A 26,965-nucleotide genomic window follows, 5' to 3' on the forward strand; every position below is an offset into this window, starting at 1 on the left:
TAAGTCGGCTGTCAAATTTTTTTTTTATTAATATAGAACTATTTATTAGGTATTTTGAGCATAACTGTACTAAAAGGAATGTATTAAGCTAAGTACTCACATACGGTTTTGCTCGATCGAGCCATAACGTCGAGCAAAATTTATATTATTCTGAATGTTTGGTATCTTTCATCTATTAAATTGCAGATTTTTTCAATTTACCACGGAAAAACAATAAAAAGCGGCATTATATTATTATCAATTGTATATTTGATATCAAATCTTAAACATATAACACAGCTTAAGTGAGAATATACATACGTACGTGTGCATGAATACTACCTATTATATTGCAGGCTGTCAAGATAGTGAAGAAATTAAAAAGTGGCAACATCGTAGTGTCATCACTTTCAAATCAATCTAAGAAAAACTGAAAAAAAAAGACTGTAATTTTGAATTGAGGACATCATGGAAATGTCCAAATTGACCGATGTGTAATGACGCGGTAACGTTGCAAGTTTTTCTTCTATAGGACATATTACTGCAAAGTTTTCACGCTAGAGCACCAGCACAGACAGTAGACAAAAAGTTTCGTTCGACGTTTGACAACGTTCCTGCCAAAAATGTTCTGATAAAACGGGTGTCAGATTTATTACTGTATGGGCTAGTACTAGCGCCCTCCGACCTTTGCGTTATATACCCTATTCATGGGTGTAGCCAGGATTCCATATAGGGGGGGATAGGTCTTTAAGGGAGGGGAGGTTTAAGAAAATCCTATGAGTATGTCACAATAGTATTGAAGGTGAGGTAAAAATTAAAAACAAAATAATTTATGAGCAAGCGAACTGGATTTAATGCCTCCCCTCTCACGCCGCAACTCTCTCCGCTCCACGTTTAGCTATGAAACTCGTGAGCATTAGCGTCCGATCGCTCTTGTAGGGGGGCAGCTGCTCCTCCCACCCCCCACCCATATTTGCGAATATGACAAACGCGTCATTGCACTAAACATTCACTTCAAAATGAATGTCAAATGTGAAAGTTCAAGTTCAAAATGAATGTCAAAAGTGGGTACTAACATGAATATTGTAAAGTTTTTAATAAATAACAAATTTAACTAGAAATTAATTTCGATAAACATATTTAAAACATTAATTCAATTCATACACACGTTCGTTACAATAACTAAGTTATTCTACTCCTTAAATATTAGTGAAAACATCAAATAGACAAGTAATGTGAGATCTGGCGAGAAACAAAATGGCGAATTTTTGCTAATTGCAAGCTTGCACAATTATTTTAAAAATATCTCTAGGATTGCACGTGCACAGTGCTGGTTGCATTCGAATTTCAAATTATTATATTCCAAGATCAACTTGTAATTCGAATTTGATTTGATTTTAAATCTTGGTAGATTTTAATTCTGAAAAACGAAGTTAGAGACTTAACATACGTACTAACAATTGAGGAGCTGCCAGCTGGCGAACAAAACCGGACAAGGCCACCAGAGTGCAAAAGTATATTTTTTTCCGAATAATCTTCTCTTGAGCCATCTGCGTCAATTTGTGTTAATTATTTCAATCAAAACCGGTTAAAAACGCTTTAAAAAAGTCAATTTTCAAACAAAACTGTATAAGTTCAGTAGTAGTAGTAGATATTAGTTTATTAACCACTTTGTAATTTTTTTTTCTCGCGGACTAATCTGGTTTTGTTCGCCAGCTTCTCCTACAGTTATTATAATTAATATAAAACATCGACAACATAAATTACCTAAACATAAATAAAGACGTAAGTGGATGAAGTGGAATAACTAACATTTTTTCAAATAAGGGCTCATTTTTTCCCATAAAATTTTAACAAACCACGTAACTTTCCCACTTTACCTTCTAGCTAATAACTAATAAGGCTACACATAAAAACCACTTTTTTATTTCAAATCATCTTCCGGGTCCTAAAGCCTTCATTTATGCAAAAAAAACAATATTTAGATTGTTAAATATTCATCTAGTACTTACGTCTTCAAATATGCAACGTGTTTAATATTTATTGCGCATTGATATGGCGTATATACTAGTCTAAACACAAATAACCTCCTCTTTGGAAGGTCGGTTAAGCATCTACTTTAACACTCATTAAAACACAATATTGATATTGTCATGTTAATACAATTCGGGACGTCTCTTTGATATCATCTAGCTAAAAGTGTTAAGTTTTTAAGAAAATTTCCTTAGATGAATGATTGGTCTCGCGGACTCTCGCGCTCGCGCTACGACTAGATACCGTCGGAGTACTTGAAAAATGCGGCAACAAATAATACGCCTCATCAGGCGTAACCGCGCCAGTCGCGCCGCAAGCTTCGGGTGAGGTAGATGTGTCGATAATTTTCGAAATTTTAAGTTACGTCTGTAGCAAAATGCCAATTTGCGTAGTGAGACTATGCAATAATAACACTACAAGAAACAAGAAAGGTACTGACATCACATACTATCAGTAAATATTATATAAATCGTCATAAACACAGAAAAATAATATAAACCTGAAAATTCGAATCGGAGTACCGCTCGATGTTCAGTGTTGCCAATTACCATAAACTAAAAATTCCTAAATTTTTCTGAGATTGTGATTTTTATTTATTTATTTACTATATCTTATTTTTTTATATATACATAGTGGATGAGTGGATGAGCGCATTAAAATCTCTAGCTAGGGTAGCTGGTTCGAATCCCGCCAACGGAACAAAAAGTTTTCAAAGTTCCTGGATCATGAATGTGTGCTAATAAATATGAATTATGAGTATCATATTATAATAAAAATCTTAAATACAGTTTATATTTTATGTAAGTACCTACACAATACAGTAACAAATGAGAAAACAAATTTAACATTTCCTTTTTTATGACTCATTCTTAACTTTCGTTAAACTTCCTACCATTGTTTTTGTATTGTTTTCTCATCAACATTGTACCCATTATATTTCGTTGACCTAAACAACGTTGTTATTTTATCGCATTCTTTTCGAATGGACTTTATTCCAATTCCAAAGTAAAGTTTATCTGGTGATTAAAAAATAAGCACTTACTATACAATAATAATAAATTACAAGACCACAGCAACTAATTTTTCTCCATTGATTGAGCACCAGTCACGTATCTGGCAACCCGATTATATACGCACACAACAATATTTGTGCATTGTTTTACACACACTACAATATTGAGGTGCCGCATTCGGGAATCTGTGTTTTCTATACAGCGCGGTATCTAGTCGAGCGCGCGCGCGAGACCAATAATTTATCTAAGAAAATTTCATTAATACCCATATCGAAAGATAACGAATTTAGAAAGTAAAGACCCGAAATCTTTGTTATCGTTTCGACATAATATTACAAAAATTGTCAAAGCCCAAAGCCATGCGAAGTTCAAAAACAAAATAGTTTTTTAGGGATTGGACATTTAAGCATCGCTTAGCGACATATTCAAATTCAAATTCAAATGTCTTTATTGCCAGAATGTTGTTGATATAAAGGTCTTATATTGCTCTCATCTCATGTTAAATCTCAATCAAATGTTAACGAACTTCGTTATCGCAAATAGCGATGGCAATTTTTATCTACGCCGATTCGAAATCATTGAGATAGATCCTTCAGGGTAAGGGCAAGTTTGTGCAAAACCTATATTAAAATACTTTAAATATTTCATAATGATTCGATAGTCGATACCCAGTGCTTAGTGTGTACAAAATTAGCGCCTCAAATGAAATCGTTGTCAACATAAGACTTCTGTTCTTACGTAGGTTCTTACTCTTTTAGCATTTGTTTAGTTTTTATTCCAAATATATAATAACATAATATATATTATACATAATGGTCTTGATCATTCATACGACATCTATAAATTATAACATACCTGTTTAATATCATGTACAAAAACCTTCCGTTACTGATAAAATAGGTAAAAGTACTATCTAAGAAATTGATTCTTAGGCAGTTGACGGATAGAGATCATTTGGTCGGTTTATGTCAATTCAATATTAGCGAATCTTAGCGACCAAATTATGTAGGTCCGCTATCTGCCTAGGAATCAACTTCTCTGGATATACATACTTAGACATAGGTACATTTTAAAATTACTATTAGCAGCATGCTTAGACTAAGATATTATACATTCAAAAGGTATTTGGTCGTTCGTCACTTAATAAATCAGGGCAAACAATAACATCACTTAATTAAATTAACAACTAATATATTGCTAGCAGAGAGATATGACATTACTTGAGATATGTTTCTTTTAAAACTAGATATTAAAGTTTTGGTCCGAAGTTTGTCATTTATAAAATGTCTATTGGCCGTTGCTTTAATAGGTTAAAATAGATACTTATTATTTTCTTATTCTGATATAAAACTGAGATTTTTAGAAGACGATATAAAATCAAGTTGAATTTTTCAACTCATAGTCATATAAACTTTTTATTGAACTAAGCCCACAAACTTCAGCCAATAGATCATACTTAAAATAATAAAATATACGGTAAAATGTGATTCGAGTTCAGAAAATATGTAATCTACATATATAGAAGACTTGTTAGCAATTTAATAAATAAAATAAAAATTAAGCTTAAAATACAGGCAATACTTCTAAAAGTTACAATAAGTAGGTTAGCATGTGAAACTCGGAGTTCGTCGGATAAAAAATGTGATATCATTTATAGAGAGAAATACTCAAACATTCAAGGAAGTAGGACTAAAGCTAACGCTAGGTGGACTACAGCCTTTATCGTCCTCAATTTGAGGAGGAACCGGAGCCCCGAAGACAGGCCTTGGCGATGAAAAACTTTGATGTTGGGTGAAGATAAAAACATTGACATAAGAGCGTTTTGGTGGACTATTTAGTACGCTCTTATGGAGAGTCTTATGGTGGACTATTACACAGCTTACTATCAACATAAGGTAGATAGAATATGTACATACTTTTACCTTGTGGGCTTAAGGAGTTTATAATAATATAATTCATTTGATATCAGACGTACTGTAAACTCACAATGGAATAGTGCACAAAATTGTAAAATTGGTAACATTATTATAAACTAGTTCTCGTTACATTGATACACATATTTACACTCATCGTAGCACTCATCCTACAATTGCACACAAAAGTGGCAAGAATTTATTATTCCAAAGAATAAAAACACTTTACAAAACAATTTATACCTATGTAGCTAGTAGTTACGGCAATGAAAATAATATTTAACTTTTCCAATTATATTTTGCAACTAATCAATAATTTACACGTACGCATAAAAATATGGAAATGTTCATACTACTCATTAAAATCCGATTGTGACCTGAGGTCCATTCTACCTATGTACTTCGAAATTCAGATAAATTCGAACAATTTCAACGTGATTATGGCATTTTACGGCAAGATTATACTAATATCTACACCGAGTGCAATCGTCTAGAAATACCAATCTCAATTCAACTAAAATATTTGAGTATTTTACAGTATCAAAATATTTAATAAAAATTTCTATAAACCGGCTTTGTAGTGTAATAAAATATTCCTACTGGACACAATTTAACGATATAGAAACGATAACGAAATTAGATAACGAAAAATATTATCGCCATTTAAAAAGAAATCGCTTAATCACGTGGACAATCCTATTTATCTTTTCGTTTTTACTTTTCTATCGTTTCTATTTCGTCTAAGCATCCAAAAACGTTTTTAATAGATTTAAAATTACTAGATATTTCGATATTGGTACATTTGAAAATTGTAGCGTTTTATAACAATTGAATTATTAAGTTTACTGCCGCACTCAGCGTGGAACATTAATAACATAAATATAATTAAGTAATTAAAAAAAAAAATACAAAAAGCTTTGCATACATTTTCTGTCAAAATCTTTATTAAAATTGAAGGTTTTATAATTATAATTAAATGTCTCTGAGTACGGCAAATAGACATGCAAAGCTTTTAACAAAATCCTGCATTCCGAAGAAAAAAATATGTTGGTCAAAATATAAATAGGTGAAATTGAATTTTTTGTATTAAAAACAATACACAGTTTATGGCTTCAAAACGTACGATTAAAATTCATCGTTCATCATGCTTAATAATTCAATGTAAAAAACCATATAACTAGAGAGCAGTGCTTGTGGTTAGTTCAAGCGTTATTACCGTGTACACCTATCTAATAAATTCTACACAAAAATCTCCACTTGTGAAGATAACCAGATCTTACAACAAACTGCCTGACATTTGGAATTTAGAATTCTAATTTCAAAACAATTTTTCCTCCTACATCCGTTATAATTTTAAATACAAAGTTTCTGATCCTTAAACCAAATTGATGTATTTGACGTAGAAGTTTTCTACTGGCAGCATAGCTGGCGTGATACGACAAAACGTAGGACGCACAGAGCACAATAGAGGACTCGCCTGCAAGCTATACGCTTAAAATGAGCATACTGGCATAAACGCACATATGCGCACAATTTTCTGCGTATGTGTAGCGCACACAAAACCGCGATCTGTACATGCTTCGCACGCACACATCGCTATGTTCTGTAAGTGCTTTACGCACACACACAATCTGCGTATGCTTACAACGCTGTCTGTAAGTGCACGTTACGCACACATGCATGACGACATCCCCTAAATATGTAGGACGGTACACATGGTCACTGTGTGGTCGATTATAGCAGCCCCCGGTCCAGTTCTTTCCGCAGCATGCGCGTGAGTTTGAGCACGTCCTCATCGACCTGGCCGGCGAAGAGGGAATCTAACAACTCACCCCTCGACGCGAGATTGAACACTCCGGCTAGGCGGGACACGGACTTCTCTGATAGATGCCTCTCTACTACCGACCTGAAATGTGAAATGTTTCTTTCTTGGTTATATAGCGTGTAGTAAGCTTATGGTAACTATTGTAGTACTTCTTTACGCACGCTTGACTTGGGGAGTAAGCTGGCAATTGCGTGACGAGAGCGTTACGAAAAGTTTGATTGAAGTGAGGCGGACGGAGACTGTGCCCATGCACATCTTCTTCTTCTTTCAAAATACATATTTAAAGATGGAGTTCAAGGAGTTTCACTTCAGTAGTGTGGTCTAAAGCACACTCGTTTTTTGTGTTAGTTTGATTCAATAGTGCTCAATCTAGTATCCAGCATATCCAACTCACTTGAGCGACTGGTGTGACTCCCGCAGCGCGTCCTGCAGAAACACGCGGTCGTACGAAAACTCCACCTCGCAGAACGAGATCACCGCCATCAGCACCGTCTGAAAAAAAAAACAATTTTGAAATTCGAAGGAACAGAAAATGCGAGCATGTGTATTGTGTGTTAGTGTGTATCATTTTAAAATTCGAATGAACAGATTTAACAAAAGCGAGCGTAAAGTTGGCGTAAAGAATATCGAAAAGATATAAGATAGAAGAAACTTAGGGAAGAATAAAATAATTTGTGGTTGACATAGGTAATATTTTAATATTGATATAATATTTCGTCCCGATATAACTAATATAAGTACTTCGATTCGACTACGTTTAATTCGTTTAAAACTTCGTTATCGATTCGGTAATTATTTTTGTCTGTAAGCTCTTATCTTTCTATCCTTATCTATGTATTTGACATAAATTATAGCACTGTTATGTATTATATCAATAGTATCTTCTGTTAAAGTACCTCAAGCTCATAAACCACGGATGAGGTCAAACTCAAAAACTCGACCATAAAGATAATATTATTTTTAAGAGGGGTTATCTTCTTATAACAACACTCTCACCATGCTGTTGTTATTGTTTATATCAACTTTACATCCTAGAAATACAGCACAATAAACTACAGACTATGTTCGATGTGTAGCTTACATAAAATTGATGTTGTGTAAATTATTACATGAATTATTAATTATTATTATAAACTTGCAGCAGCTACCATTTTATTATTAAATGAAGTTTGTAGTCCCAGCAGACTACATTTGCCTTTTTTTGCGCCGGGAAAATGCTTTTAAGCATCTTGCGGGGGATGGGGGTCCTATCCGCAAATAATTGACACGAATGGGCCGGGTCGACCGGAGAAATACCACGTTCTCACAGAAAACCAGCGTGAAACAGCGCTTGCGCTGTTGCGCCGAGTGAGTGAGTTTACCGGAGGCCCAATCCCCTACCCTATTCCCTTCCCTACCCTCCCCTATTCCCTTCCCTTCTCTACTCTCCCCTATTCCCTTCCCTTTCCTTCCCTACCCTCCCCTATTCCCTTCCCTTCTCTACTCTCCCCTATTCCCTTCCCTTTCCTTCCTTACCCTCCCCTATTACCTTGTTCCCTCTTAAAAGGCCGGCAACGCACTTGCAGCTCTTCTGATGCTGCGAGTGTCCATGGGCGACGGAAGTTGCTTTCCATCACGTGACCCGTTTGCTCGTTTGCTCTTTTATTTCATTAAAAAAAAAGTTGGTCTCCGCTGCGTCCGAAGATGGTGGTGGACGCAGCTCTTACAAACTAAAACCTCGGCGGCACCGTACTCCACTATGCGCCTTGGGCGTGCCGCGGGATCGCATGAGCTAGGGCCGCATTTATATTTTTTATGACTTTAATTTTGCCGCCCCTATGTACGGTACGAACTCTGCCGCCATCCTAGGACTCCCTAGGACGCCAAAGGAAGTAGCCGCCCATAGGCCATGGCCTATACTGCCTATACATAAATCCGGATCTGCCCTACACCACGACTCCGTCGGCAAGCGTCTGCTACAGCGCAGGCTCTACTTTGTGGGGATTTTTGCATGTGCCGTAGCCTACATCTCCTGTCTCGCTCTCACACTACGCGTGTCTCACTCACGTGGAACTTGCTGCGGAAGGCGGCGAGGGCGCGCTCGTCGGCGGGCGACAGCTGGTTGTGTCGCCGCAGCACGCCCAGCTTCACCGCCGCCTTGATCACGTGCTTCACCAGCCGCTCCGCCTCCCGCCTCTCCACGCGCTCGCGGAGCACCGTCAGGAACTGAAATGTAATAAACACCTTGTTAATAAAACAAAAATATATCGTAATACTCTATTTACACTCGCGCGCGAGCCACGAGGCGAGCCGCGAGACGCGCCGCGAGTTCTGAGTGTAAACTCGAGCTCGCGGCTCGTCTCGCGGCGCGGCTCGCGTCGGGAGCGATTTCCAGCTCCTTTGGAAATCGCTCCCGACGCGAGCCGCGCCGCGAGACGAGGGGGACGCGAGCTTTGTGTTTACACTCGCGCTTCGACGCGAGCTGCGAGACGCGCCGCGAGCCGAGCCACGAGGCGCGAGTATAAATCTCGTATAACAAACAAAGTTATTAACAAAAAAAATACAAAAAGCCAACATCACGCGGTATTCCTAGGCGGTCACCCATCCAAGTACTAACCGCGCCCGACGTTGCTTAACTTCGGTGATCGGACGAGAACCGGTGTATTCAACGTGGTATGGACGTTGGCGAACACTAAGTGCAAACGACTTTTCTGATTTCGATGTTATACATAAAGCAACATAAAATATACTAACAAAAAGCCAACATCACAGGCGCGGTCGCAGCCAGAAATTTGAAGGGGGGTCACTCAGTAGTCACTACACTATTTTTTTTTATCTGCGCCCTCGGACGGTTCTGGGTTTTATTTTATTTTCAATTTTACCTTACGTTTTGGGGAGGGTCATGTCGCCTGTGACCCCCATCTTCGGACCGCGCCTGCAACATCATGCGGTATTCCTAAATCCCAGGCCACCATGGCGGCGGTGAGCGTTGTATATTTGACCTTTAACTTAACTGAGTTAACAATAACTAACTCCTGTATTAAATTTTATTAAAATCGCTCCAGCCGTTTAGACGGTAAGAGGAACAAACATACAAACTCAAAAACATTCGCATTTATAATACTAGTATGATATGATTATACTTCGCTTTTTGAAACTAGCTAAAAGCCAAGCTTTGTGAGGGCTCGCGTCGTTTTTTTGCCTGCTAATAATCATGAAGCTAATACAGAGAACTTAGTATTAGCTCCGTGGTAATAATCTTTTAGAATTTAGGGTGTTTAGAGTTCACACAGTACGGCGCGGCGCCGCAGCGGCACCGCAACCGCGGCGTTGCCGCTGCATTAAACTGCAGGCGCTGATGCACCCTAAGGCAGTTTTTTTATATATTTTAATAGTAACCAAACCTTGACTAACCGATAATAAAACATTTAAGTACATAATATTATAATAAACTACCCTGCATAGCATGGCCTCAAGTTTATTCAATGAAATAGCAAACATAGCACCTTAAATTTTTAACTTCGCTGGCGTAAACTAACGCAACATTATTTCATGTTTATTCGCGGCGAGCACGAGGGAGGTGTGTAATGTTAATAATGAAAATTAATGGACACACGGCACACGGCGCCGCAGCCTGAATATTTTAACGCTCGGGTTTTGGTGTTTATTACATAAAGGTGCCTCTTCACAATGGTCCACGCTGGCCCACGAAAAGTCATCGTATAGACTATAAGGCGGGTCCACATCAAGCGAGCCGCCTCGGGCGAGGCCCGCCGCGCGCGGCAAGCGAGCAGCCGCAGGCGAGGCATGCTCGCCAAGGGCGAGGCGGACGCCCGAGCCATTGCTTACAAAGACACGATGGCACCGCAGGTACGCACAGCCGTGGCAGCAGCTAGCATATGCTTTTATTCTGCTATAAACAACTATAAAAAATAGTCCGAGAATCTCGTCTGTATGATCCTAACAAAGACTCCATTTTTTTAGATCCTTAACAGGAATATTCATTTTGCGGCTGATTTTTCTCCAAGAATCTTCCCTCATCTTTTAATTACATAAAAATAATATTAATGTTTTGAACGGTGAGGTCCCAGTCGGTGTGGCGGCCAGTAGATCCGACATTTTACGATTTCCTTAGATTTTATGCTGCTCCACCCTTTGCCAAGACATGTTGTGACATTGGCTTGGTGGAAAGGGGTCACTGAAGCTGGGAAAAGTTTCTAGGGTGTTAAAGAGATATCGTTCTGTGTCGAATCTACCCGCCATGTTGCTTAGGACTTTAGCGTTCCTGTCTTTTATAGCCATTTTTATAATCTTTTATGTGTTCGGTTGACACCTCCGTGGCTCTTTTTATGAAGCTTGCCACAGCATCTCCATCAGTGTCATTGTAATAGACACAGGTGTTAGTGTGCCGGGATATAACTACAACTGCATAAGGAACGCTGTCATGGATTGCCAGCTTTCGGGACTTGGTCTGTATGATGATCACCGAGGGACTCGTTAATCCCTGAGCTTCATGGATAGTGAGGACGCGAGAGTCCGTTCCCGATCCATAGCCTGTATTAGTGAGGGCTGCTTTCTCCTCTTGTGTGTGGACAAGATACAGGGTATTTAGATCGGTTTTAGGTATTCTCGCTCCTGTATACTTCATTAGCTTTAGGGACCGCACAATTTCCTTCGATGAATAGATGTTATTATAGACCATGCTTAAGGCGTATGCCACATCCATTGGGCTCCTGTGTGTGCAAGACAACTCCTGGGTGATGCTGGTTACCAGGTTTGGACGAGTGTAATTAAGTTTAAAGAGGTTTTCACGCTCTATAAACGGAAGTTGGTTAATATCTCCAATGAGGATGACATCGTTGGCGCCTGTTAACTGATTCGCCATGACGATTGAGCCGAAATGGTTCATGAGGGCCTCGTCAACTATCAACCTTTTGTAGGTTCCTTTTGTCCCATTTACCATGGTACGAACTTTATCTTTAACTTTGTTGCCAGTTCGTAGCGATAGCCTTTGCTTTAGATCCTCGGCTGCTTCGATTGTCGTTGTTATTATAACGTCTGTTTCCTCATTGAAGTTATTAATGATCCAAGTTGTCTTCCCACATCCAGGAACAAAGTAGTTCATAGGTTTTGCGAATATGTCCCAGTCCATGCTGGATTCGGGGTCCCCAGATAGGACTTCTGCCATTTCTAGTATCCTGTCTTCCAGCATTATTCTGGTACATTCCGCTATTACCACTATTGGATCCTCAGATTTTGTGATAAATTTGAGTGTTCCCGTGCGTTTTGTCTCATCCTCGTCCAGAACCCCGAATCCGCAGTCGGCACTTAATGCCGCCATATACTGCCCTGTCATCGCCCCGGCAATTATTGTGGAGGTGACATTGTCGTATATGGCAGCTTTTGCATCCTCGAGTCTCACTTCTAACAGCTTTTGATTTTTCCGCTGATAGGCCTGCATGATCTTACTGCAGGTCAAGAGCTTTATGGTCTTATTTGCTCTTATTATCGCCTGGAACTCGAGGAAGGCATTTATTGTATGATCTTCGGGGTTCTGGGCCAGTCTGAGTTTTGGCGGGAGCACTTGCCCGAGATCGGCCCTATATCTTTTGTTTTTATTTGCCGGTGTTTGTGTAGATGGTTCCCTCAAAAAAGCCTCCATTGCTAAAGCCTGCCGATTTGATTGTGTAGCCTTGATCCGAGAAAGGGTGTTTTTATCCTCGATCATTCTTTCACGATGAAGTACTTTTTTGATGAAGCCCACAAACGCTTTTAATTTGGCCATTGTGTTTAGAGACTTCTTAATTTCATTTTTATTTCTCTCTTTCTCATCCTCTTTTTTGTTCTCCCGTGATACTTGGAGTCGTTCACTTGCGGAGGATGAGTTCGCCTTATTGCTGGGTTGGGACGCTGCTGGCTGATCATCACGATTCTTTTTTAGGAAGCTTAGGTCATCCCCTCTGTTCTCGTAGACGATTATCTCATGATGTTCTGAGGCTTTTACTATTCCATAGTAATTTGCAGCCCTGCCTTTGTCCTGTCCCAGTGACATGGCGTCTCGCTGATTATGTGTGGGGTGGTACTGTGTCTTATCCCCATTGCTCCCAACTCCTTCAAAGACGAACATGCCCGTTCAAAGGCTGTTTGCGCATCCCATTCGAATACTATTATCGTTTTGGTGTCTGATTTCAGTATTCTGCATGGTTGGCCAGCGAAGGTAGTTGTTGGGAGAGCTAAATATTTGCTCATTTTCATGTTCGTCTTTGATGTACTTCCGTTTAGGATTGCTGCTAGTCCCGGTGAGATGTTGACGTGGTTGGGAGTGCTAAGACGGCTGCATGTTATACCCAATGTTTCCGTTGGATTTGACATAAAGAGAGGGATCAGCCTTAGTTTAATTTTCGGTTCCCCGTTTTGTCCGCGGGCTAGTAATTGTTGGGTTTGCTCTAGGGTCGGCTGTGTTACAATTTCGGTTGAAACTGCCCGTTGTATTTCTGTGTGTGCCTGTGATTGTGTTGATTATTGAGTTGAGTTGATTATCGCGCAACATAATTTTCTTAGAATCTAATATGAACCTTATCCTACGGTAATAGAGCTCAATTTCCCTCGCTAACCTGGTCCAGCAGTTTGGCGGTATGTTCGTCGAGAACTAGCGCGCGCGCGCTGGCCGCGCCGCCGACGCGCGATAGGAACTTCTTCTGCGCGCGGAGCGAGATGTCGCGCGCGCACCACGCACCCCCCTCCATCGCTGGAATAGACAGACATATACAGATAAAAATATATTATGTAACATAAGGCAGTTATTATTAACTAGACGTACCGCGCGGCTTCGCCCCTGTCAATTTAGAATTTCACAAATTAGCTAAATTATAATATAATATAGGCTATATGTACACAATATCTTCATTATTTTGAAGTCAGTACCAGTTTTAAATATAAAAAATATTTTGTCATAGAACTCAGTATTATTAGCTGGTACCGTCTTCAAAATATTGAAGATAATATTATGTACCTACAGAAATAGTTGAGGTTTAGGAGAATTATGCCTAAGGCACTTCAAAGAGTAAGAATTATTATTTAATACTTTTTTATTCATTATAAATTATTATTGTTAATTTAAATTCTCAGAAGTAATAAAGTGCGTTAACGCTTTTCAGTTAAGGCTGAATTTGTTATGTTCAGTTTTAATAATTCGCTTCGATGCGTTTCGAGTCGTTAACGCTTTTCAGTTAAGGCTGAATTTGTTATGTTCAGTTTTAATAATTCGCTTCGATGCGTTTCGAGTTTCCACTCTGCGCTAGTATAAATTGACCCTTACTGCCAGCCCGTGCTATGCCACACTTATTTACTGGCGTAGCATTCTCGTAGCGCTACGCAGGGCAAGTGCTACGGCGCTACGATTGAGCCCGTATAATAAATATTAAATCTATGGATTGAGCCCTACGGCCTACGCCAAGCATGGCCACGATAGAAAAAGAACTTTCTTCATATATATATATTGTGGTTTCCTTAAAGATAAGAAACATACATATTGAAGATCTGTCATTTTGTCTTTCAAATCTGTCAGCATTTCTATAGATTCATACTACGATTAATAAAAACTAAGGAAGAGTAACTGTGTCAAAAATTTGTTCCGATTCTGCAAAATGTGACCCGAACCCGAATAGATGCATACTTTATGCAAAAAGAGCCCCGAACACATGCAAGAATCTATATATTAATGGGTAGTATTTAATCGAGTGACTGTAAATTACAGTTTTAGGTGTCAAAATTACTAAATTTGGGTTACAGAATTACTATTTGAGCGACTGAGAGTGAGTGACGAGAAATTAACAGAACAGCTACTTAGAAATTATTTATTTGATTTACTTAAAATACAAAATGAGCAGCTTTATAATTTTTGAGCGACCTAATATCTGTTTGAGTATCAACGTTACGTCCTGCATTTTTTTCAATATTTGGCAAATGTAATTTTTATACTGAGCGGCATTTTATCTTAAATGAAGTGTTTCGAATACCAAAAACCACTTTGAAAAATACACTAATGAGCAGAGTAAAATGAGCACACATTAAAACAAAAAAATGAATATGAAATAACTATTTGATGAAACACTTTTATTCAGGGACTACTACGGACAGGGATAGAATTTTTTTTTATTACTATCAAGCAAATTTTTTGTGAGTAGCTTCATTTGGATAAGAGGAACAACAATTTTATATGTGAAAAAAAGTGGTAGCTAACAGAGATAGAAAGGATTTCATACTTTGATTTGATGATCCCAAAACATGTATTGTTCTATTTTAGGAACTTAAATTATATAACGGTAAAAGTTTAGAATCATACCCAACGATTTAGAGGGGTAGGGGAGGGGGGGGGGGGTGGGGGTAAACCCCGTTTATATATAAAATCATTAATAAATTACACAAATTATAATCCTTAACGGAACGTCAAAGAAATGGGTAAAATTTTAATGGCGACCTATACCAAAAAAAAACAACTGGCTTCAATTATGACTCGACGGAGCCCCGCTACGCTGGGCTCCTACTTCTGGGTGATTTACAAAAAAATAACCACGATGGCTGAGGCGGCGACCCTAGCCATCTAACCTAACCCAAAAAAGTCGTATTGGTCCGCAGCCTAACTCACCTGACTGCAACGATTCGTCGCCCCGCCCCCATTCGAATTCGCACGCATTTAACGATATGTAGTTTTCATTAAACACGTATCAAAATATAAAGCCTCAAATAGAATATCAGTAACCAATTATCATTAATAAAGCAGCTCACAAAAGTTTGCTCAAAATAAACTTTTTAGTAGCTCGTAATAAATAACCTCACTTAGAAAAATTGAATCTATATTTAATATTGAAGTTGCCCGCTATGTATTTCCAGTCGCTCACTTAGTAATACCACAGTATAGCAATATAGGGATATGTCATATTGCTATACTGTGGTAATACAGTCGCTCGGATAGAATTTTAATATCTGAAATAGATTAATCGCAATACACATTTTGTAAGCTCGTTCTGGATTTTATTATAAATCAATATTAGTCGTTAGTTTAGTTTATTTTTCGCTTAGTCAAATTAATACCGCTCATGTTATTAAAACAGTATGTTCATCATCAGTCGCAAAGTAATTTTTTATTCGCTCGTTTTATTATCTTAATATATATATTTCTTGTGTGCGTATGTATGTGACTGAACTCCTCCTAAACGACTGGACCAATTTTGATGAAATTTTTTGTGTGTGTTCGTGGAGGTTCGAGAATGGTTTAGATTTACAGTTTGGTCTACTGGAAAATGTTTTTTCAATTAATTTCTTATTTATAAGGAGTTGTTGATTTTGGAATGTTTTACATTAGATCCGGCGGACGGCGCTATCATCGCATTCAATATTATTCTATTTCAATTTTAGTTTGTCCTGACAGATGGTGCTACGATTAATTTGAAAAAAAATTTGTTATTCAATTCATGTGCTGATTAAAATATTAAATAAATAACACATAGGCTACAATTTTAACCGACTTTCAAAATGGGGGAGGTGTTATGTTCGTTTTCTTATATTCAACGATTACTCCGCCGTTTGTTAACCGATTTTCAAAATTTTTCTTTTAGTATATAGGGTATCATCCCAATTTGGTATTATATTCAGAAAAGTGGTGATCTGATGAAGGATCCATAAGTAATCGAGGGAACTCCTCAAAAACAGGGAAACATATGGTGACTTCGGTTTCGTGAGAAGTATTCTAAGCATATGCTACCAACAAGTAAGATTTTGCACCGAGATATACCTGGTATACCGTGGTTCGGAAGGTGCTGAGAGAATTCCTGATTCTTTATAGATACAAGTTTGGGAGTTTCGGCGTTGTTTTAAGAACAGAAAGCATATGCTACTATGCAAATTACATTCTTCATCATCATCATCACTACCATATTATACTATTTCATAGTCTTTTAGATCGAGACTCGAGTTTGTCAAGCGATAATTAAAAAAAATCTATATCTACCTAATATTATAAACCTGAAGAGTATGTTTGCTTGAACGCGTCAATCTCAGAAACTACAGGTCCGATTTGAAAACTTATATCAGTGTTAGATAGATCATTTATCGAGTAAGACTCATCATTTATCGAGAAGTTTATATTATATTATTACTCTAAGACTAATACGACAGAAGAAACTCAGGAAAATGTGGGAAAAACGGGGGAAATATTTTTTATGGGAAAATGTACCTACGGATTCTATAAAATTTCTAATTTACGCGGGCGAAGCCGCGCGGGACATCTAGTTTCCCTATATTAATGCGCAAGCGAAAAACTTTGTATCCCTTTTGACGAAAAATGCGGAAACGTAGGTAAATGAAATTTTGCACAGTTATAGTTTATATGGTAAAGAAGTGCATCGAGCTAATATTATTTTGAAATTATGCTTTTATCATACATTTTTTTAAGAAATAAAACATTACACACACTACAACACACACACTAGGAAAGATGTCAGATTGTCTGTTGACAACAAGTTGATAAATTGAAAATGGATTATAGTATTTTTTTATTGAATCTGAGATACTGTTAGACAATGCTTACACGGCCAGTTTGGGATCAGCTGAGTCCCAGAGACAAAGGTTGAAATTTTTATAAGAAAGTCAATATTTAAAAAAAAGTATAGGTAGTAATCCTAATGTCGTTGAAACTAAGGTCGAATTTCGACCATTGGGAGATCTCAAGTATTATATTATTAACAAATAACAAGTATTATTAAAAGCCACCATTAATATGACAATTAAGATTATTAAGATCTATCGGAACTATCACGAACACTGCCCTAATAATAAGTTATTGTATTACAGCTATAAATTCTCATTATCACCCGACTTAGACAACGGCGGTACAACTATAAGAGCGGTATATCACCAATTTAGTTAAAGTTATAGATGTGATGTGTTTTAACCGACTACAAAGAAAGGACATTTAAATTCTTAATACTTTTCGTATGTAGTTTTTCACTGCTAAATTAAAGTTAATCTATTTATTTACGAGTATATTAAACTAATCTTAAAAGAGTAAATTTATTTAGGCATGAAAATATCCTACATCCTTTTCCTACATATATTTTTATGACATAAGGGGGCAAACGAGCAAACGGGTCACGTGATGGAAAGCAACTTCCGTCGCCCATGGACACTCGCAGCTTCAGAAGAGCTGCAGGTGCGTTGCCGGCCTTTTAAGAGGGAATAGGGTAATAGGGGAGGGTAGGGAAGGGAATAGGCTAGGGGATTGGGCTTCCGGTAAACACAATCACTCGGCGAAACACAACGCAAGCGCTTTTTCACGCCGGTTTTCTGTGAGAACGTGGTATTTCTCCGGTCGAGCCGGCCAATTCGTGCCGAAGCATGGCTCTCCCGTGAGTAAATGTCTCCATACCCATCAAAATCGTTTTAGCGGTTTAAAGCTGAAGAGGCGAATTAGCATTTCGTAGTAATTCTTTGATATTTGTCTATGATACGATAAAATATTTATTTTATGTAACACTTTCAATAGATACCTAAATCTGTGGTAGACTTGTCGAAACCGTCCTTGAGAACTAAACCTACTTGAACTTTCTTCATTTCTTTGTCTACGTTTCTGTTTCGCTTTTTTACGATCAGCGTTCCTTTATTAAATTTGACGCCATTATATGCCAGGGGGAAAACATTCAATTCGGGGGTAGAGCTCTTGAGTGTAGATTCTAGAAATAAAATTCGAAGTTTATTTATACTATGAAGTAGTATTATTATTATTTATTAAACATTGTAGGTACGTTTATAATTTTTTGTCAACGTTAATTTGAGAATATTCTTCTCTAAAAAACTTAAAGAGGAATATGCCAATCTATACTTACGTTCTGACCCTCTATTTTTGGCCAAACCTAATCAAAGAACAGCATTTCTGCATCTGCGCAAAACTAAGTTTATTACATTTTGTGTCTGGTTAATTTAGTGACAAATAAGCCGCTAATTAGTTATTAACAGTAAACTAAACGACCTCGGATATTTCGGTGTCAACATAATAACACAATAAGCGGCTTATACGTGGTATTGTTAATATTAAATATTGATCGACATGGACCTTCGATTCGATAATAGTATTTTAAAAAGATAACTAACCGACTTCACAATTTATAATTAAATAGTTAATTGAGAATTAAAATTGCATTACCTCAAAACTACTGAACCGATTTTGATGAAACTTGTAGTGTTCCCTAAGTTGAACAATACCTAGTACAACACAAAAAAATAATGGCTTAAATCGGACTAGTAATTTCGGAGATATGCGAACACAAACATAAAAACTAGGAATAATAAAAACTAAGGAAACGTAACTCCCATACTTCAACCGTTTTAAATTTGGCTCCTTTTCGAAAACTAAAATATGACAATTTAGATTTTCGCCAAGGTCGTATCCCAGGTAACGTATCATAATATTGCGCACCGGATGACAGCCTGCGCGGTTATTGTCATTGTCATAGTTATGAAACAAATAATTGTCAAAAGCGGATAGTATTATGCAGTATACACCAAGCACATCGGCTACTATCACGAAGAAACGAGCACATAATTATTATTTAAAATCAAAAATTTTCCTCTGATACTTAAGACATCGATAATAATTATAATATTATACATGTAATAAGTTAACCCACGACCTCCGAGTCAAGAGCCGCGCTCTATACCACTAGACCACGGAGGCGTTCAGGGATTAATAAACTTATAAATTATCTTTTTAGCTTACAAAAATACCGATTGGAAAGCCCAAAAAACGTTGTTCAAAACTTACGTATTTAATGTTAAATCCACGTGTTTGAGGCATTCTTTGACCATTCTTATGGTTTAATATTTAACGGAACCACAGAACTCAACAATATCTAGCATTAAATGTTCACTAAAAACCTTTATTACCACTTTTATTACATGAAATATGCAGACAGACTCCTTTGTTATGTCCTAGTAAGTAGGACATAACATTACACGCTTTTGACGCTTAAACACCGATATAAGGCTCTCTCTAGTCTATAGTAAGTACCTCAATGTGTCAGCCAGACCCTAAAATTTCGTTTATGATTAAATTGTTACATCTTGCTTATCACTGTCCATGGCGAATTTGTAAAAAAATTGTAATTATATATTTTTTTGATTATTACACTTTTAGAATAATATGTAAATTTAATAAGACAAACACAAAGAGACCAGCTTAATTTTATACAAATACCTACCCTAGCATCCAACTTAAATAAACCATCTTTTTGGGTCGACAAAAATACAAGAAAAAACGTATCTGTATGTCTTCTACACCATTTTCTACACCACACAGGGCATTTAGGCATTTTAACAACAAAAATATTGTAAAAAGCTACGTAAAAAGTAAGTTAACAAACCTATGTAAACAAATTGTAAAATGAGTTTGACAAAATTGTCATGTCAACCTAGTTGAATGTCACTCGAGTATACATACACGAAAAATGTGTACCGAACACATGCATAAATTTGCATGTACTCGGGTCACATTTTGTAGCCTTTTGGTGCACTTTTTTTGACGGAGTTACTCTTCGTTAGTTTTTATTATTCGTAGCATAAAAACATAAATGCATAAAACAAGTTGAATTATATTTCATAGGTAGATGGGGGACCCAGGTACGTTATTTGGTCGCGTTATGTCAAACCCAGCCGACAGATTACTCATATTGAATTGACATAACCTGACTGAATGACGTACGTCTGCCATCTGCCTGTGAATAAATTTTTTCGATAGTACAATTTTATTTAGACTACGGCCAAGCAAAAAGACAGTTATATTTTTTCGGTCATATCCTCATCTCCCGTATGGTCTAGTGGCTAGGATACCTGGCTTTCACCCAGGAGGCTCGGGTTCGATTCCCGGTACGGGAAAATCCTTTTTATTGTTTTTTTTCTTTATTTTTTATTTATTATTATTCATTTTATAACCTTATTCCGTTTTATAACTTTTTTAAGGTAATAAAATTCCTTTAAAGGTGCTTAATATTATGTTCGTTTAACAAGTTTCCGCAAAATGTCATTGAGTAATGAGTACACCACAAATGGCTATTATTGCCTCGTAAAAGCTGGTCTTCCGCGAGGTCGGTTCCTCAAGCCCAGGGTCAGGGTCAAGGTTGGGGTTCAATTATCCGATAACCATAATAAGGTCATAATGGTGCCATAATGGATAGTTTCTGAATTTAATTCGTGTTCTATATCTATATCAAATCTATACTAATATTATAAATGCGAAAGTATCTCTGTCTGTCTGTCTGTCTGTCTGTCTGTCTGTCTGTCTGTCTGTCTGTCTGTCTGTCTCGCTTTCACGCCAAAACTACTGAACCGATTGCAATGAAATTTTGTACACAGTTATTCTAGAGTCTGAGAAAGGACATAGGCTACATTTTGATGTGGGAAAATATCTTATTTCCATGAAAATATCGATGAAAATTACTTCGCATTGCGCGTGGCCAGCGCTCATCCCGGGGGTCCTGGGTTCGAGTCCCGCAGGCGGAACAAAAAGTTTTCAATGTTCCTGGGTCTTGGATGTGTATTAAAATAATATTTCAAAAATCTTAAATATATTTTATGTATAATATTATAAAAAATCCAGAAATATATCGACGCGATGCAATGAACATTTTAGTTCTAATACGATTCAACAGATGGCGCTTTTTTTTTACTTCGTTGTAACATAGAACTAATCATACTTATTAGTTATTATGTTTTTGTTTATAGTTTTTAATACGTTAGAATATTATGTTTAATAATATTATCACTTGCTATAATAATAATCAATCTATCTGATCTTATAGAACTCCTACTGCATTTCTAAGGAGTTCGAGTGTGTTGTGTTGGCCTATATTCCATCCAGAAAATATTTTTACATTTTAATTCTAATATATGAAAACAGATGGCGCTTTATTTTTTACTTCATTATTATAACAGAACTAATCATACCTACTTTATTATATATTATTGTTTTTATTCATAACTAGCTGTTGCCCGCGACTTCGTCCGCGTGGACTTTAGTTTATAGTGCGCGGTGTCAACAAAATTTGTGTCAAATTTAAAAACTTTTTAAAACCCTGGTAAGTGGTACCCCTCTTAGGGCCGCGCAGCGCGCTACACCGGAATGGCAGCGCTGAAAGTGCTCGCCTCGCCGCTGCCATTCCGGTGTAGCGCGGCCCTTAATTAATCAAAATACCCAAAAACAGCTGTGCAGTGTGCACATAATCTGTACTAATATTATGAATGCGAAAGTATCTCTGTCTGTCTGTCTGTCTGTCAGTCTCGCTTTCACGCCAAACTCCAAAACTACCGAACCGATTGTAATGAAATTTTGTATACTGATAGTCTAAAGCCTGAGAAAGGACACAGGCTACTTTTTTACTGGAAAAAAGGGTTGTAAGGGTCGTAAATTTGTTCAAAAAATTCATAATGGCGTTCATATGGCGCCGTGCGTCTTCTACATGGCGCTGACGCTTGCTCAAAAGTCTTTCTATAAGAGGTGGTATCATCTTACATTTAAGTCTCGATTTTTTTCGATTGTTATATCTATTCTACGGTATTAAATAACTCAGTACTTTATCTGTGCAGGCAGTGACGTAACCTTAAGACCAAATTTCACCAACGACTGTTAAAGTTAATGCTCGAATTAGTATCACGTTAGCTGTTTCGTTTTTCATATGAATGAAAGAGAAGACAGGATATTTTAACAAGCTGTTAACACTAACAGACGTTGGTGAAATTGGGGCTAAACCTATCAATGATAAATAGTTTATGGGTAAAGTTGTGTAATTGGGGGGCTAAATAAGCTTTAAAATTTGGCATAATATATAAAGTTTAACATACAAAAATGAAGTACTTATTGTTTGCACACTGCACAGCTGTATTGATTTAAGGGGTACCAGGGTTTTTTTATAAAAGCTTTTGACACCAATTTTGTTGACATCGCGCGCTATAAACTGAAGTCCACGCGGACGAAGTCGCGGGCAACAGCTAGTATGAAATAAAAGTAAAGCAAGATAAGGTAGGTTGAGACTTAGGTCTATAGGGAGTAATTACGACCTAAAAACGTAACTTACGAGGCTTAGAGAATAATAGCTTATTATTACAATGCTCTGAATCTTAAGCTGCAGTTATATTAAGTTTTTTTCTCGCGATATAGCTTAAAAATATTTTTAAATTTAACACAAGACACCATAGAAATCTCTAACAAGGAAAAAATGGAACACAATGATATATTTACAAAACTACTTAGGGACCCATTACACTTATTGCTCGTAATCCCAATACGCCCCTGCTTTGTATTCAGCGGGGCTCCGGATAGAATACATCGAGTATTTTTCTCAATTAAGGTTCATTTAGATTTGTTTGAGTTAAGTCGGTGACAGTTGACGCTGTGAATTTAAATTTGACGCTTAGAATTGGTGGGTTCTACTGGTTCATTAGGCTTTTGTTCCAATAAATGGAGAGAATTGCACAATTATTATGGTGTAACTAATGTCGTTAATTCGGAACTTGATTATTTCTATGACACTATGACGCCCGCAACTCCATTCTGCAAAATTCGTTTATCACCCGGAAACCGTACACTTTACCGGAATAAAAAGAATCCTATGTCCATTTCTGGGACTCAAAGTATCTCCATACCAAATTTCAACTAAATCAATTCAGCGGTTTGCGCGTCAGGAGGTAACAGACAAACTGACAGACACACTTTCGCATTTATAATATTAGTAACTATATGGATGTACTGCCACCTATATAATAGTTCTTGCGCGGTCTCTAAAGATAAATCTACACCAAAGTAAACACTCACAAGCTAGAAAGTGAAAATCGCAGGTTTGATATTTGCACTAAGCACAACTAAAATCCTGGATACTAAATGCAAAAGTGTATGTTACCTATTCACGCATAAATACAATATATTTTGAGGAATATTCGAAAATAGATAATATAAATAATAATATACGTTATTTGATATAAAACTAAAGCACTTACGCACAAGTGCGTCGCGAACAGCTGTCTTTAATATACCCGAGCGAAGTTAGGAAGTTGGTATAAACTTTTTATTGTTATGTCCTTGTGAGTAAGTGGAGTGTTTCGCACGTGCAATGTGTCATAGCTTTCGAAGAAAAAATCTAAAGATATATTAAAAATACATGACGCAAATCATAATATTAATACGCGAACGAAAAACTTTGTAACCCTTTTTACGAAAAATGACGAAACGTAGGCGCGTGAAATTTTGCACAGTTATAGTTTATATGGTGAAGGAGTGCATCGAACTAATATTATTTTGGAATTATGCTTATATCATACATTTTTTTAACAAATAAAACATTACACACACTACAACACACACTACAACACACACACATGAGAAATGACAGATTTTTGAGTGACAAGCCTATACATACGAATTATTCTCTTTTATTTATGGTTGAAGTCTGTTGACAACAAGTTGACAAATTGAAAATGGATTATAGTTTTTTTTATTAGACAATGCTTACACGGCCAGTCTGAGATCAGCTGAGCCCCAGAGACGAGAGTTGAAAAAAATATATAATGATAAAGTCAATATTTTTTTACAAATTAAACGTAGTAGTCCTAATGTCGTTGAAACTAAGGTCGAATTTCGACCATTGGGCGATCTCTAGTTGCATTAATGAGCCTGCCTAGTATACGCCAACGAGATATCTCACTCTCGAGATAATTAAAAACTCATTATGTCAAAATCTCGACATTATCTCGATAAAACTCTATAAAAATGTGTTATTTCGATGATAGATCTACGCGAGAAAAAATATTTGTCATGCTAGGCTGAATAGAGATGAAGATACAATCCATCAAACATCGAGAATCGAGGAGTCCCAATCCCCTACCCTATTCCCTTCCCTACCCTTCTATATTCCCTAGAGGGAATAGGGGTGGGACCCCTATTCCCTCTTAAAAGGCCGGCAACGCACCTGCAGCTCTTCCGATGCTGCGAGTGTCCATGGGCGACGCAAGTTGCTTTCCATCAGGTGACCCGTTTGCTTTGCCCCCTGCACACAAATAAATAAATGAAAACTTGTGAGTTATCTGGTTCACCATGACTCAATATTATCAGGCTTATTCATTGAGGGTATTTACAGAAGTTGTTATGAGCTTAGCGTAGTAAATATTTACTTGTGGCTTAGTAATTGCGCCTAATGTGTAAACCTACCGCAATCATTAATTACACATAGCCATTTCAATCTTAGCAAAATTGTAGTTGGTTTGTATTTGCTTTGCATAAATTAGCTCTTTAAGAAACCAGTTCCTACCATTTTATACGATATATGGATAGAAACTATCAATACGAAAGCGTGACTGCCTTAAAGTCCCGCGGAAATAGTTGGGGGTTCAGCAAGGTTCCATTTAGGCACCTCTGCTCTACCATCATACATATCTAAGTAACGCGTTATAGCAAGGTTCCCTTTACGGACCTCTGCTCTACATAATATCTAATGTGTGGGGTGTTCAGCAGGGTTCCGTTCTAGAACCCCTGCTCTACAAAACAGCTAAGATGTGGGGTGTTCTGCAAGGTGCCGTTTTCGGATCCCTGCTCTACATAATAGCTAACACGTTATAGGGTGTCCTGCAAGGTTTCGTTTAGGCACCCCTGTTCTACACAACAGCTAACGCGTGGGGTGTCCAGCAAGGTGCTGTTTACGGACCCCTGCTCTACATAATATCTCAAGGCCTTAGCTTCAGGTTCTCTGCCAAGCCCGAGGTCGACGTCGCACGCGATACCGCTGTTACCGCCGGGGGTTCCGCTGCCGCGCTGCAGTGACTCAGCTGATCAATATCTGAATGGATTTTGCCAATTCATATACGGTAATGGAACCTATATTAATAACTAGGGAACTCGTTAGCAGCGAGGGCATTTAGGGTTCCGTAGCCAAAAAAAAAAATCAGTCGGAAAAAAACCCATATAGTTTCGCCGTGTCTCTCTGTCTGTCCATCCGTCCATCTCAGAAATTGCGTACTATATATAATATAGTTAAAATAACTTAGGGCCATAAAAGAATGGTAGAGACAATCGCAAGATTCTACTTTACAAGTGCTGATGAACAACAGATTTTTTTAATGTCAAAATGACCCCAAAAACGGTCGAGCAGGACTCGTGGACTACATCAGGAGCAAGACCAACTTCGTCTTGAGGGTCGAGCGCTTGGAGTCCCGCCACAAAGTGAATTTTAGCTCCTTTGTGGTGAGAGTCCCGACGCACCATCTACCGACCTTCGAGAAGAAGGAGTTCTGGCCGATTGGAGTCGTCTACAGGAGGTTCCGAGGACGACTTCCGAACACGTCGCGCCCCACATCGCAGACAATACGTGTTTAGTGTTTTAGTGTTAGTGTTAGCTTTTAGTATAATTGTATGTATGTTAGTCTATAAGGTATTTATAATATGGGCCAAGATGCCTGAATTAAATAAATAAATAAAAAAAAACCTCGAATTGGAGCTATTATTTGACCATGTTTTATGCTTAATTAATTAAACAGTGCAGTACTTATCTACTCAGTTTAATTAAAATTGTTGTAGAAGCAGTAATTTTAATGATGTGAAATGTGAATATTATGAATAGTAAATACCAAAGCTCTGACGCCTTTCAAGGGCGATTCCTACATTATCTAAAGTTCATCTAGAATTTTAATTAAACGTTTAGTATTTACTGATAAAGATCTAGATTCTATGCTATTTTAAAAGCTTTTATTTAACTTGCTCTGTATGTATGTAATTATGTATGTTACGATGGAATTTTGCAACTCAATTTTAAGGTAGATATATTTAACCGATTGAGCTGTTAATGAATCAATGTGTAATAATAATAATAATAATAATCTTTATTTGCAAAAATATGGTCATAAGATGGTACAATTTTACAGTGTCTCACATATTTTGGTCGATTTTCTCGACATGCAAACATTAAAATATGAACATTGGTCAAGACTCAAGATAGTAACATTAGTTCCATAATAATCATTACATTGTCATAATCACTACACAATTAATAATCAAATTTATAAGTTAAGGCATATAATATCGTATTTTTAAACATGTCAATTAAAAAATATTAAAATTAGCAATGCATACAGTAATTAAATTAAATTCATCATCTAAAACGATTTAAAAAACAAAAAGAAAAAAAAAAAAA

At 37.2% G+C, this 26,965-nt stretch overlaps 1 protein-coding gene and 2 non-coding genes across 3 annotated transcripts in view; 1 reads left to right on the forward strand and 2 right to left on the reverse strand.

Moving 5' to 3' along the window:
* Positions 1-5,928: 5,928 nt before the first annotated feature.
* Positions 5,929-26,965, reverse strand: part of LOC121734059 (tumor necrosis factor alpha-induced protein 8-like protein) — a 68,534-nt gene continuing 47,497 nt past the window's right edge. The window contains exons 3-6 of the mRNA XM_042124467.1: positions 13,358-13,491; positions 8,811-8,969; positions 7,159-7,256; positions 5,929-6,845 (exon numbers count right to left, since the gene is read on the reverse strand). Of these exons, the coding sequence (XP_041980401.1) occupies positions 6,674-6,845; positions 7,159-7,256; positions 8,811-8,969; positions 13,358-13,491 (563 nt within the window). The 3' untranslated portion in view covers positions 5,929-6,673. The remainder of the gene's footprint in view (positions 6,846-7,158; positions 7,257-8,810; positions 8,970-13,357; positions 13,492-26,965) is intronic.
* On the reverse strand, positions 9,312-9,430 carry LOC121734541. The gene has a single exon (XR_006036738.1). It is a non-coding gene; the product is annotated as a 5S ribosomal RNA (ribosomal RNA).
* Trnae-uuc lies at positions 20,598-20,669 on the forward strand. Its single transcript has one exon. It is a non-coding gene; the product is annotated as a tRNA-Glu (tRNA).

This window comes from Aricia agestis, chromosome 15, assembly GCF_905147365.1.
Source record: "Aricia agestis chromosome 15, ilAriAges1.1, whole genome shotgun sequence".
Taxonomy (NCBI): Eukaryota; Metazoa; Arthropoda; class Insecta; order Lepidoptera; family Lycaenidae; genus Aricia; species Aricia agestis.